We start from the raw sequence: 13,198 nt of genomic DNA on the forward strand, positions 1-13,198 counted from the left end.
AAACATCAAAGGCTAAATCCAGCTCACATAAGGCAGTTGCATTTCTCAGTTACGTGGACTTTTAATATGAATTCTTCCAAGGGGACCAGATTATTATGTAGTGTGCTCTGCAGATTATTCCAAGTCCACGGAGCAAAGCAGGTGAAGTTTTTTTCACCTAGAGCTCAGTGCAACATGGTAAGGAGGTCTGCCTCAAGAGATACATGAGGGGAACCAGCCTTGCCTAAAAATATTCAAATGAAATTTTCTCTATTATATGCACTCTGTAACGACCAGTCTACTGAATCACAAAGTGTATATGGGAAACCAGGGTTTGTCACAAACTGTAGAGCTTGTGTTCAGCTACACTGAATCTAAAAGATGCAGTGTGGAAAAGGCATGTAGACAACATCACCATAGACCAAAACTTTGAAAACAAAAACCTGTCCTCCATATGTACGTGTGCCATTGCACATATCCTTATTGAAACTAAGTAACTAAATTAATAAATAAATGCATAAATAAATTTAAAACTCGCTTATGAATTGTCTATTTGTATGTGGAAAACAATGTGGAAAAAAATAGCTCATATGACAATCACCAACATGTGTCCAAAAACCACATTCACATCATGTGACTTAGCAACATAATGTAAAATAATACATTTTTTTGTTTTCTCATAGCTTGGCCTGATAAAGTCAAGGCATTAATTGACAAGAGTAGCTTAAACCCAAGATATCCAAGAAACGAGATAATAACTGTAATTTATGATAAACTTTTATTTATAAGATTGAATATCAAGGTGTTATTCCATTTTAAACTTGTTGGTGAGCGTCACAAATTCAGCAAAATTAACACCGATGACAGCTACTAGGCTATTTACTTCAAGACTGTCCTTGAAATGAAGCATGGGAGCAAGGACCATATGAGTATAAAATCATCAACCAAGAAGGTGAAGAATCGAGATATTTATTGGACATCAGACATTAATTATAGACATGCTACATAATCAGTGCTGCTACAAAAATTCATGCTCTTCCTCAGGAAACAACTGTTAAAACACAACAGCACAATAACAGTAATGATAATGGAGGAGATGAAAAAAAGAAGACTGTCGGTCTGGTTTGAGGATGCTGCATAACTTGTAGGGGAGGTGAGTGGTGTTGGCTGCTCTGGACCGGCCCTGCTGCTGTTTCTGTTTCTGTGCAGAGCCTCGGTGCCTCAGATGCACTTGAGAAGGTAGGAGTTACAGCTGCCCCCCCTGCCGCAGTCACACAGCCTCCCGATGCGGGGCCCGAACTTCATCGCACACTTATCACCCATCCCGCACTGCAGAGAGAGAGAGAGAGAGAGAGAGAGAGAGAGAGAGAGAGAGAGAGAGAGAGAGAGAGAGAGAGAGAGACCAGTGATCAGCAGTTAACCTTTAACCCTGTGGGATAAAATGCCATCTTGATACTTAAGCCTAAAAATCACCAGTCTTAATGAAAGTATTAAATCCTCTAAACTGAATTGGCTCAGTTGGGCTTCCACGTGATGGAATAGTTCTCTTTCTTTCTTTCTTTAATTGTTTTTGGTAATGAGACATGACGATTGGGGTAAATCCCCCCTCCCATTTTTTTTTTTTAGTTTCCTTCCTCCAGTTAATTTAAGTTGGAGGCCCCAATCTTCATTCGTCTGTAATTACACTCAGTGTGCTGTTAGGCTACTATTCCCTGTTATCTTTTAATTACTGCGGCATATCGCTTGCTAACTGGTTTAATTAAACAGCGGTGGAGAAGCATGGACTTAGCGAGGTCAAGCAAAACACTAAATTATGCTCCTGATATTGCTTTATGTTACACGCAGTAATGTGTAAAAAAAACATGTAGAGATTAATTGTGGGTGAAGCGGTTCCTATATGGAGAAATCCAGTGTTTTCCATTAGGAGTTTGACTCTGTAATGCAGAGAGAAGGCGAGCTGTAAGTTACCATCGGGATGCCTCTCTTCTCGGTGGAGGAAACCCGGCTGTGCATCCTCCCCAGGACAGCCTCCAGCGCCTCTAACTACATGGTAAACAGACAAGTTGGGACACAAAGTTAAATAATAAAAATTAAAACAGGTAAAACATGTTTACATCCATTCACGCAGAAAGAGATTTAACTTTTGTTGCATGCTACCCAGTTGTGGTGGTTAAAAAGGAGGCACGGCTTGGGGAAAAGCATTGATTTCTGCATTCATGTGCAGCATAAACAAAATCAATTAGACTTTCAGATGGGTATCACGTTGTTTTTAAGTCTTAAGGAGCCCGTCTTCACATTGATTCACTTTCAGTGAGAGCTGACCTACCACGACTGACCTTTCCCTTTCCATTGATATAAATGGAAAGAGGCTTTGGTGATACTGACCAGGTCTTTGTCTGCGGCCGCATCAGGCTTCTCAACCCCAAAGTCCTCGGCGGAGACTTCCTGGGACGCCTGGCCGCGACACAGGGCGATCAGCAGGCCGGCGCACAGCAGTCCGCGGAGTATGCCGGAGCTGTCCATGGTGCTGGTCCCGGTGTGGAGGAGGGCGGAGGTTCCGGCAGGAGGAAAGAGCAGGAGAACGGCTGAGGTCCTGGCGGGGTGGACTGGAGGGTCGCAGGTCCAGAGAAGACTTTCCCTCCACACACCGGACCTTCTTCTCTCTTATATGGAGTCATAGCCCCGCCCGTAAGGCCATGCAGCATAATTAGGAGTCTGTCTTCAAAGAGCTTGGCTGGAAATCTACCAACACTTAATTTACCCACCTTTTTACTTACAGAATAGTTTTCCCACTTTTGTATACTCGGTTCGATGTCTCAATCAGCCTGTAACCTTCGTGCACAGATTACTCTGTGCTAAAAGTGTTAAATTAACTCTGACGGGCGTGGGTGATAGAAGCATAGAGACGAATGTAGACTCTTAAATTAATACCAACAATTTTGTTGTGTAGTAAGTAATCTCTCTTGTAAATTAGGCCTAAAAAACGTTTTCTCTGAGAAAGAGAGAAATTTGATAAGGTGGTAATTTACCCCCTTTCATCACTCACTGGAAGTTGAAGACTCTGCCTCACCCTCCATCCACCAGCCACCCCCCCCCCCCCCCCCCCCCCCCCCCCACCCCATGTGCTTATAACAAGAATTTGTGTTTACAATAAATGAGCCTTCTGACAAGAAAAACAGATACAGTATGAAACATTTCAGACTGATTATTTCTAAATTATACAACAAAACTGTAAGATGGTTACATATTGAATATTGTCGTGACACCACTTTGATACTACAAAATTACCGTCAAGAGGGATTAATGTCACTATAAACTCAGCATATAAGAAAATTATAGTAGAATATTATGGCAAGATGAGGACATTGTAGCGATTTTTCCATACCCGGTCGATCTTAGAGGTTGTCAGGCAGAACTAAAGTTATAACCACAAAACATAACGCAGCCACTGATTATGATACTTAATCATGTCTTACCAGCTTTCTATTGAACCTCCTTATCAGCGGGCGGGGGGCAATTTACATATCGATTTACATTATAGCTTGCAACTAAACGATGCACTAGTAAGCGCTGTGTGTGCGTGCGTGCGTGTGGGATGGGATGATATGTTTAATGAAAGAGGACACCTTTACGTTTCCACCTGCAGATTTCCTGTTACCTATGATAATTCACAATATTCGCTGAGACTAGAAATGAATGGAAAAAATGGCAGGTTGGCCTATTTACGGGCAGCCATGTTGGGGTTAACTAAAAACAGAAGTCAGGCTGAATCTGCTGCTCGGGCAGGTGATGGACAAGCAACAAAAGATGCCAGCAACTTCACACTCCTACACCAACTACTGCAGCTGAGGAGCCCCTGAACAAGGCACTGAATACCCAGCTGGTCCAGTGGAGCTGCTCAGTGGCTACCGCCAGTGGCGTCGCCTGGCCTGGGCATCCGCGGCTCTAGCCCCAAATGTTTTTTCTTTAGCCCCGGATAATTTTTCGTCCTCTCTGCGGTTTACTACGGAGTAGGAATATAATATCACCGTGCGCTATTCAAGCGCATTACACTAAAGAAGACAGTTTTTTTATTTTCCCGTTTTCAGTTAACGCAACAGCGGCGAGACCCTCAGACCAATATGAGAGTTGTGTGGCAACACCGTGTTTTATTGGCTGACAGGATCTGTGATATGAATCTCAGACTCACTGTCACACAATTAAGCAATAAGCCCGGAGAAGCCGTGGGTTACAGTGATTTTACAACGGCACGACGCGCAGCGGAGTGCCTTAGTGCCCCTCCGCCGTTGTAAAATCACTGTAACTCACGGCTTCAAGGGGCTTATTGCTTTTATAAAACGGTTACCCTACATATAGCCCATAAAATAAACACACAAGAAAAAAATCAATAATGTATTGGTAATAATGCAACAATAAAATTGGATTGGATATTTCCATTAATAGTGCAATTGTTAAAATAGTGTTCAATTATGTTTGGACTCCTCTTTGCAGGGACGGTGGCGTGCGTTTCGCGGCAGGTGCGTTTTTGCGCAAACGTATGCCTAACGTCGGTTGTAACAATAACAGTAATAATAAAAGTATACTGTTAATTTACCATACATCGGCACTGTCACACTGTGTCCGCTTTGGGTGGAGATAAAAGGCAGGTGGATCAGGAGGCAGCAGGGAGAGGTAGGCTATTTCTCCAGGGAGGCCACCGGACACAGTTACCCGGCTGCTCATATATGAATCCCCGCAGGCTTTCTATGTTTTTTTCGGCAGCATCTTTGTGATTTTTTGTGCATTCGTTGAAAGACAGGGTGACATAGGCCTATTTTAGGCCATTTTCGTAGTGGCGAATGCTGAAGGAGTCGGGCTTTAATTTGCGGTTGCCCTCGTTCGCCCTGCGTCCCATATGAAGCTGCACGTCAAAACAGACTTTACAGACAAGCCCCCAAGGTGTGTCTGAACTTCGTGCCTGAAAGGGCTTCATCTTCTGGCACTCTGCCTCGGTTATGGCTTGGTGGTGGGAAGATTTGTCACGTCCTTCTCGGTGGAGTTTCTTTATCAAACCGGCGAAAACATTGTTGCTGGTGGTGAATTCAGCATCCTTTAACAGACACCAACCACTGATCCAGGCTCACGCCACCCAGCAAATCAAAATTCACCACAACGTCTGACATTTTGTTTACAAAGTCTTGAAACAAATGTAACCTAAGGAGGAAGTTGAGCGCAGAGTAGTTGGTTGCTAGGCAACGCCATGTCCGTTTACAGTGGCGCGGAGATATTTTGTGCCGCGGTCTGCCAGTGGGTTACCCTGATTTTACAATGGCATGGAACGCGGCTCAGCCAATCACATGGGAAGCACACATTTTCTAATGCTCAATTATTGCATTTAAGCAGATCATTGCAGCTAGCGCGTAAGATTGAGAGAGAGCAGAAGGTGGAGAGAGAGAGAGTGACCAGTGAGTGACCTAGACGCACACACACACGCATTGCACGCGCACACGCACGCACGCACGCACGCACGCACGCACGCACGCACACACACACACACACACACACACACACACACACACGCATACACCCACGCACGCACACACATACATAGGATATATACTTAATTACTTATTATTATCTGTATTATTTTATGTATATCACTACTGTTTGTTACACGTCTGTCCAAAAATGCTTTGGCAATATTGTAGGCCTATGTACTACAGTCATGCCAATAAAGCTTATTGAATTGAATTGAGAGAGAGAGAGAGAGAGAGAGAGAGAGAGAGAGAGAGAGCACAGAAGATGGAGAGGAGGAGATGGAGAGTGAGATTGAGAGAGAGCAGAAGTTTGGAGAGACATTTGTATATTGTTCATTGTTAATTCTGAAAATAAATGGGTGTTTTTAAAGTACATGTTGCAGTTTTTTGCAAGTAAAAAAAAAGGTGCCAAAATGCATGAGAAAGCATAAAAATAGAGCTTGTTTATCATTTTTTTTCCGGGGGAGAATACCCCCGGACCACCCTACAAGGCAGTGGGCTCAGCTCCCAATGTCCTGAGGTCCAAGAAACGCCCATGGCCTCTGCCCTAGATGATTGTGGTTGTACTGGGCACTGACCAGTCTGAGTGTGTGTATCTGAATGAATGTGAAGCAGGGTGGGTTTGATGCTTTGATAATTGTCTTTCATGTATATTCTCCATAGTGGCATTAGGGGGACCTTAAAGGAATTCAAACTGTTTCTCTGCTTATAAAGTAAAGTCATTATAACTGGACTTGGAACTGATTGGTCCCCTAGGTAAAACCCATCCATTCAGGCCAAATTACAGAGTTTGAACTGGAATTGAATTGAATCAGAGGGACTGGTGCTGCAGCCAATCAGGGTCCAGGGTCTGTGCCTGTTCTGCCTGGGAGTACTCAACTTGAATTCATATGGTAACAGGTACACTGGAAAAAATAATTTTCCACTTGAAATTTCACCAAGAACCATGCCATGCAAAGGACGATGGAGTTGGAGGGTTAGTTTGCTTTATGATAACCTTTAACTTTCTCAACATTGTGGTTGGATGGGTGGGGTGAAAAAATCTATCTATCTATCTATCTATCTATCTATCTATCTATCTATCTATCTATCTATCTATCTATCTGCCTACCTAATATATTTAATATTTTCTTTCTCACATCTGACACATCAGGTATACTTTCTTTCCTAATACTCACAAAAAAAAAAAAAAAAAAAAAATGGTAGCACTGCAGCAGTTGCAACAAAAAGCAGCCAAACCCACATTATCCTTTCCATGACAACCATGTGTGTCCGCTGTTTGCCATCTGGGTTTGATTTGCCCACAAAATAGTACATACATGTAACACCATCACATCACATAACACCACCAGATGTCAGACCTTTCACCAGCATGTGAGCATGTAGGCCTAATTAGTTTTCAAACACATTCAGTTAATTCCCTTTTAACTAAATTACATTTACTTGCAAAACTATCAAGGAAAAAATGATGTAACCTGAATACAGATGAATCTTTAACCCAGTCTTTATGTGTCTGGTGAACTTCCTTCGGAGCCTATCAAGGGCTCAAGCAGGCCCCAGAGCTCCCGTTTGGGGACCACTGCTCTTCCTGGCACCAGAGGAGTGTCCTGCCTTCAGAGGACAGCAGGGGGCGCTGTGCCTACATTTTGCCCGGGAGGCTGCTGAGCTCTGTTTCCTGAAACGCATACTTTAGGATTAGGAAGAACACACCCAGTGACATCAGTGAGGTTTGAAGAAGGAGAAGGGAAAAAAAGAGTCCCAACTCAAACTGTGCAGAGAAGGAACAAGAGGGCCGAAAGGTCCTTCCCATTTTCAGCGCTTTTGCCCAGGAGATACAGGGAGAAGAATCTGTACAGACGCCGCGTAACTTTTCACTAAAGCAAACCGTGGAGTGGGGAGAGTCAAGTTTCTTAAGAGAGGATGTCAACTTCAGACGAGACAGACGGGCTCCGGCCGAGATATGGCTGTAAGTTGAAATTGTCCTCACCTTGAGATGCCAGGTTGCCGAGTTTCCTTCAGACTAGAGAGGAATAAGCAGCTGAGGGTCGGTGGTCACTCGCTGCTCATGCACACAACCCCGAACTTAGAAAAAAGCGCTGACTTTTATTCCTACAAACGGCTTGCAGTGAGACTGCTTTTCTTTCTGACAGCATGGTAAAGCCTATTAACGACTTCCGCGTTTTCAATATCATGCCTTGCTTATTTGAGAGGGAGGCCTCCTTCATTTTTCATGCTATGTAATATTTTCATCATCGGGCTTATAAATTAAACGAGAATACGTTTTAGTTCAGTTCAGTACAACTTTACTTTGTCCACATGGGGCACAAGGACGCAGACAAACTTTAAAAAAGACAATAAAGTTCTTAAACAAGACACAAACTGGACAAATTAGTAGATTATCAGTTAATGATTTACATATTATATTTTGTTAAAGTGCTGAATCATATGAATAAAGCTGAAGTTATAATCGTTTAAAGTTGGCCAATCTTACAAACTTCCTAAGACACCCAGTGACTTCAGAAACTGTACTTATTGAGCTTGAGGCAAAGCTTCTAAAACTTATTTGAATTGTAGAAAATGAAGCACTGGGATACACTGTAAGGCATTAGGCCTTTACAGCCTCATTCATTGTGAAAATCAAGAATTACATAGCTGAGCTGACAGATGATTTGCTCCTAATGTGTGAGCAGAGGTGTGGTGAAAATCTCAGAAAACGGTGTCAGTGAGGAGAAAAATGGCCTTCTCAGTGCACTTAGTCATAGGCACAGTGTAGCACAGTGTAGTAATATGGTAACATTAGGATTTCACAGGCTGATGAGGTGTGCCTGTGATCCCACAGGCTTACTTCGACCGCCTCAGATGTGACAGGAGGCAGAAAATGGGCCTCTTTGTATTGCGCGCCCTGCTGTCCCCATCCCCCTCTCCATAATTTAGGGGAAAAGAGCAAAAAAAAAAAAAAAAAAAAAAAAACCCAAAAAAACGAAAAAGCAGACCTACTTGTGGCAGCATTGCTTTGCAGGCAGGATCTGGTCCACGTTGTTTAATCCCATGGGAATCCCTCCACAAGGTCCACTGCATTGTTTTTTGTTTTCTGTCTATGAATGAGCTGTCATTCAAAGATGAATGCAGTGACCACATCATATATTCCATTAACCTTGTTCCAGATTATTACGCTCATATGTAACTGTTTTATATTCACAGATGACTAAATTAAGTTGGTTTCTGCATGAAATGGTGTAGAACTTTTGTAAGGCATCTCAATATGTGGAACTTTTTGGAGGCCAGCGAGCCTTATGGAAAATAGGCAAGAGAGTTATGTAATCAGCCAGACTGAACCAGGAAAGTCAGGGTTAGAGCTCCTCTACATATTCCAGTGAATAGCAAGACAAACACATCTTTATAATATGTACTACTTAGTAGGGCTGAACAATTAACTGAAATACTGTATGATCTGAATCATAAAAAGGTGAAAGGTATTAGAGGTTTTTTGAAAAAGGTAAAGTATGTGACATAGTATTATAAATAAAGTGCTGTGCTGTACAGATATGCCCTGCCCTACAAATGGTGTTCTGCAGACATACCAGACACTGATTTTTTTTCAGTGAAAATGAAAATAGTGCTAAAATATAAAACTGTGAATTATAGTGCGTTCATTGTATTTGTCAAAATTTCTACTTTTCTACTTAACCATATTATTCAGCCCTAGTATTTAGCATTTATTGCTGTATGTTTAAGAGAGTGACTTTCTGAGAGAAATAGGGGGAGTGTCACAGATCCAGTATCTTACTTTGCTCTTTTTGCTGCTGTCTACAAGTATTCCCTGTGTGTGTGTGTGTTTTGGATATTAGCTGTCCTGGATGGGGTGGAGCGGCTCACGGCAGAGGAGATGGATGAGCGGCGGCAGCAGAACATGGCCTATGAGTACCTGTGCCACCTGGAGGAGGCAAAAAGGTAAAAAAAAAAGAGAGACCATGTGCTCACCTGGTTTCTCATCTGCAGGTTGGGCAGAGAACCTACAGCAATATGGGCTGCCCCTTATTCATTTCATACTGTATGAACAGATTCAGAACTGCGCTGGTGACATGTAATTCCTTACATTAGTGCTGGGCCATGAAGTGAGTGATGTCTAAATTAATAAAAGGCAAATTAAAATTAGATGTAAAGCAAATTATGGAAGTCTAATGAAAGCCACACTTCATCAATGCAAAGAGCATCAGTGTGGTGATTAAACATGTTATTTTGCCTGTTCTGCACGCTGCCCTGTGAAAACCGTTTGACTTGTGATTGTCATTTGAGTTGGCCATGAGTTGAGAAAATTCCACCACACTTGGTCTTATGAAACCCTTTTGAAACCCTGTTTGATGATGTCAAAATGCGTTGTGGTCAAGCTAAAAACAAAGTTGTTTTTTCTCAGTTCCTGAAAAGTTGACCTTGTGGATGTGCAGTTGTAACTGGGCAGATGCTCATAATGTTAGGACATAGTGATACATGTCAGTATAGTCATAATTTCTCTTGCTTATTGTGATATTCATTTTGTCCTTATCACCCAGCTCTATTTGACATAACAAGGTGCTACATCATTGTTTCACAACGACCCTCCCTAAACAGTAAATATACTAGGTGTAGATTTTGATGATTTCATGGTCTGCAGTTGGCAGCACAGATTATTTAGGTCAGATGTAAATCCTTTATGTTATAGAGCAGAAAAAGGAGGTATAGAAAGTGAGTGTAGAATGTAAGATCATCTTTAGAAAGAGCTTAGGCTCATTATTTGGTGTATGAGTGGTGGGTGGGTGGGTGTGTGTGTGTATGTGTGTGTGGGTTGGGGTCTGTGCATGTGCATGCATCTATGTTTGCTCTCGATACGACTGGGGTAAAGCCCAGCATGGAGTCACGTATTTAAAAGAGGAAGGACTGAATGAGACAGGAAGTGACTCAGTCCCTGTTGATTTTAGTATCTCCTGCTGTTGCCACAGAAACCCCGAGTTGTCATAGTAACAGGTTCCGGTGTGAGTGTTGGAGTCTGTGTGCATGCAGCTGTGAGACTGTACACTCAGATAAAAAGCTCAGTGGTTAATTGCCGCATTATTTTTGCAGCTTCACATCACCTAATCACTGAAAGGAACAAACTCCCCTCACATTCTCTTCCACTGTTAAGTGACAGGAGTTAGTTTGTGATCATGTGCTCTAATTTACTTTTTCAATTTTTTATTTGTTTTTTACTTTTTTTAGTCTCACTTTCTTTCACATTGCATTGTCTACTTCTTCCTCAAATCCGCAGATACTGAATTCCTGCGTTTCCCAGAATGCCTTTCAACAAGAGGTGTGAGCTTAATGCTTTCAGCTGCAGGTTATTCATGTTGATGGAGATAGGCAGTGATGACACATCCAGAGAGTGAGAGTGTTTCCAGTCATGAAAAAAAGTGATATACCCCCATCCCTTTCCTAAAACACATGTCTTGTGACTATATTTGATTCTGGTTTATTGAGGCTAAATGATATTTTTTCCCCTTTAACTTCCTCTCTTACACTCTGTATCTCCTCCCAGCTTCTCCATGTTCCTCTTCTGGCTCAACTGTGCCTTTACCATATCACCACACCACAGTTAGCCGCTTATGTAAACTAATTTTGCTCCTGAAAGATTGCTGTGCTTCCATGTTATGAGCCAGACTTCTGCGGCCCCATGTTGTCACTGACAGGTGCAAAATAAGTTTCGGGTACGCCAAGGTCCATGCGAACACATGAGCCTGCAGGGTAACACTGGTAGGATGAATACTAGGAGTGTGTTTTCATGCAAAGTGCCTGGACATGTGGTATGGCAAGAATGTGTCTCACAGGTGCACAGCAGGGTGTGAGAGTGTGTACCTGGGTGGCTTGTGTGTGTGTGTCAGTCTGTGTGCAAAACAGACATTGCTTTAGGAATGTGTTGTGACTCTGTCACAGTTGTAGCACTGCCACACTGCATTTTTGAAATGTCTGATTTCGGTGCAGCAGGGCTGTGTGCTGTTTACTTGGCACGGCCTGTATTTGATCATCACTTGCCTCTCTGTCTCTCAGCTAAGGGATGCAAACGATGTGTTATCACTCTCATTTTCATGTTCCCATCAAAGGCAGCTTTAGAGTCTAAGGCTAATGCTGTCTGCCATGCACATTATCATGGTGTAAAATTTGAATGTTCAGTACCTAGTTCACCCCCTCTGGTCTGTACAGTAGAAGACATTGCAGTAGAAGACATAGTTTCTCTCTTTGCCCATTTCTCTTTACCTCCACCTAGGAGGTGAACCCTCTGGTAGAGGGGTTATGAGATCTCTCTTGTCTGTCTGTCCATCTGACTGTCAGCAAAATAATTTGAAAAATCTAACTCCTGTGACAGCAGCATTGCATAAAGGAGGTGTGGCTCAGCACAATCTGTGCTGTAATTTCCAGCTGTGAACTTGGCATAGGTTGGTGCTCTGCTGAGTGCCCTCTTTTAGACTTTGGCTTCATATGTGTGTATATGTGTTTAGGTTTGTGCCCTCAGTGTTGTGTTTTTGTTTTTCATAACTGCAAACAAACGTCTCCTAGTGAAATGAATAAGTGAAATTCTTTCTTATCTCTTATTTAATTTCTTACTTTCAAACTCCTCTCTCGCTCTCTTTTTGGGAATGCGGTTGGGCGTGTTTTTTGTACGATACCTGTGTTTATTGATCTATGTCGAGTACTGGTTGAGCATTCTAACCCTATGACATAAGTATTAACAAATATTTCCATGCGGCTTCAAAGTGCCTTCACTGAGACTGGTCCATATTTAACCATATTTTTGTCAAGATGTCATGACTGCTTCATAGCCTCTGGCTCACATTGTGCACGTTTCTGTCTTCCTTGTTTTCTGTCAGTCTGAAGCTGGGAACAGGTTACATATCACTCTGTCAGCAGCAGGTATTTTCAGAGGGTGCTGTAGTGATTTTTGGGTGTAGCACTCAGAGAGGTGTTGAGCCCAAAGGTGAACCAGATTCCACACCTTATTGGAAACGCAGATCTGACAGCGTGGAGGCTGAAAGCAGAGTGAAAGTGTAAGAGGAGAGTTTGGTTTGCCTCTGCAGGGCAAATGAGAGAGCATGCATATAATTCCTTGTGTGTTTGTGCGCTGTGTGTTAGATAACTGATATATTTGGCTAATATTGGTGTTTTATAAGATATCAGATATCAGCCATTCATTGTCATCCACTGCTGATTTGATGGAGGCTAGCTTATCTCTCCATTTAATTACGCCTGTGTGTTTTTTAGTAAAAGTAATTCTTTAATATTTAAAGATAGTATGTGTTCCACAGTTTTCTTACCACTGAGTAGGTGAATTTGGTCACCCTGCCTTAAAGGTGCACAGTGCAAAATTGAAGGCTGCTTGAGGTAAGGACTTTGTCAACTCAACTGTCAAAAAACTTTCCGTCTTAAATTTCCTGCTTATTACACTTTTTTTCAGTTTTAGTTGAGTCTAAAGGGTTCTCAGTGTGCACCTGAGGTAAAAACCATGTAGACTCAACCATAAAATGTCATGCTTATTCCATGTTTTTTTGCCAGCTGAGTCTGAAGTGTCCTCACTTCAATGCAGTTTTGCATCGTGCACCTTTAAAGGACTGCTAGCCCACAAAAAACAAAAACATTAGTCTGGCTTTCAATGCATTTGTTTTTCCCCTGTGAATGTATAAATGCTGTTTCAGAGGTGT

At 42.3% G+C, this 13,198-nt stretch overlaps 2 protein-coding genes across 2 annotated transcripts in view; one reads left to right on the top strand and one right to left on the bottom strand.

Annotated features, from left to right (window-relative positions):
* Positions 1-985: 985 nt before the first annotated feature.
* Positions 986-7,634, bottom strand: cartl (cocaine- and amphetamine-regulated transcript-like). Its single transcript, XM_030077324.1, has 4 exons — positions 7,483-7,634; positions 2,365-2,642; positions 1,948-2,022; positions 986-1,308 (listed from the first exon to the last, which is right to left on the bottom strand). The coding sequence occupies exons 2-4, from the start codon at positions 2,500-2,502 to the stop codon at positions 1,201-1,203; spliced, it is 321 nt and encodes a 106-aa protein (XP_029933184.1). The 5' UTR covers positions 2,503-2,642; positions 7,483-7,634; the 3' UTR covers positions 986-1,200.
* iqgap1 (IQ motif containing GTPase activating protein 1) overlaps positions 7,275-13,198 on the top strand; it is a 43,461-nt gene continuing 37,537 nt past the window's right edge. The window contains exons 1-2 of the mRNA XM_030077183.1: positions 7,275-7,461; positions 9,344-9,446. Of these exons, the coding sequence (XP_029933043.1) occupies positions 7,416-7,461; positions 9,344-9,446 (149 nt within the window). The 5' untranslated portion in view covers positions 7,275-7,415. The remainder of the gene's footprint in view (positions 7,462-9,343; positions 9,447-13,198) is intronic.

The sequence above is a fragment of the Myripristis murdjan genome, chromosome 3, assembly GCF_902150065.1.
Source record: "Myripristis murdjan chromosome 3, fMyrMur1.1, whole genome shotgun sequence".
In the NCBI taxonomy this organism is placed as follows: domain Eukaryota; kingdom Metazoa; phylum Chordata; class Actinopteri; order Holocentriformes; family Holocentridae; genus Myripristis; species Myripristis murdjan.

Bases quoted from the DNA above. Each gene is read 5' to 3' on its own strand.
- cartl (XM_030077324.1), bottom strand. From the start codon at position 2,502: ATGGACAGCTCCGGCATACTCCGCGGACTGCTGTGCGCCGGCCTGCTG. The intron at 2,023-2,364 runs GTCAGTATCACC...TTTACCATGTAG, and splicing joins CGGCCGCAGACAAAGACCTG to TTAGAGGCGCTGGAGGCTGT. The intron at 1,309-1,947 runs GTAACTTACAGC...CTCTCTCTGCAG, and splicing joins AGAAGAGAGGCATCCCGATG to TGCGGGATGGGTGATAAGTG.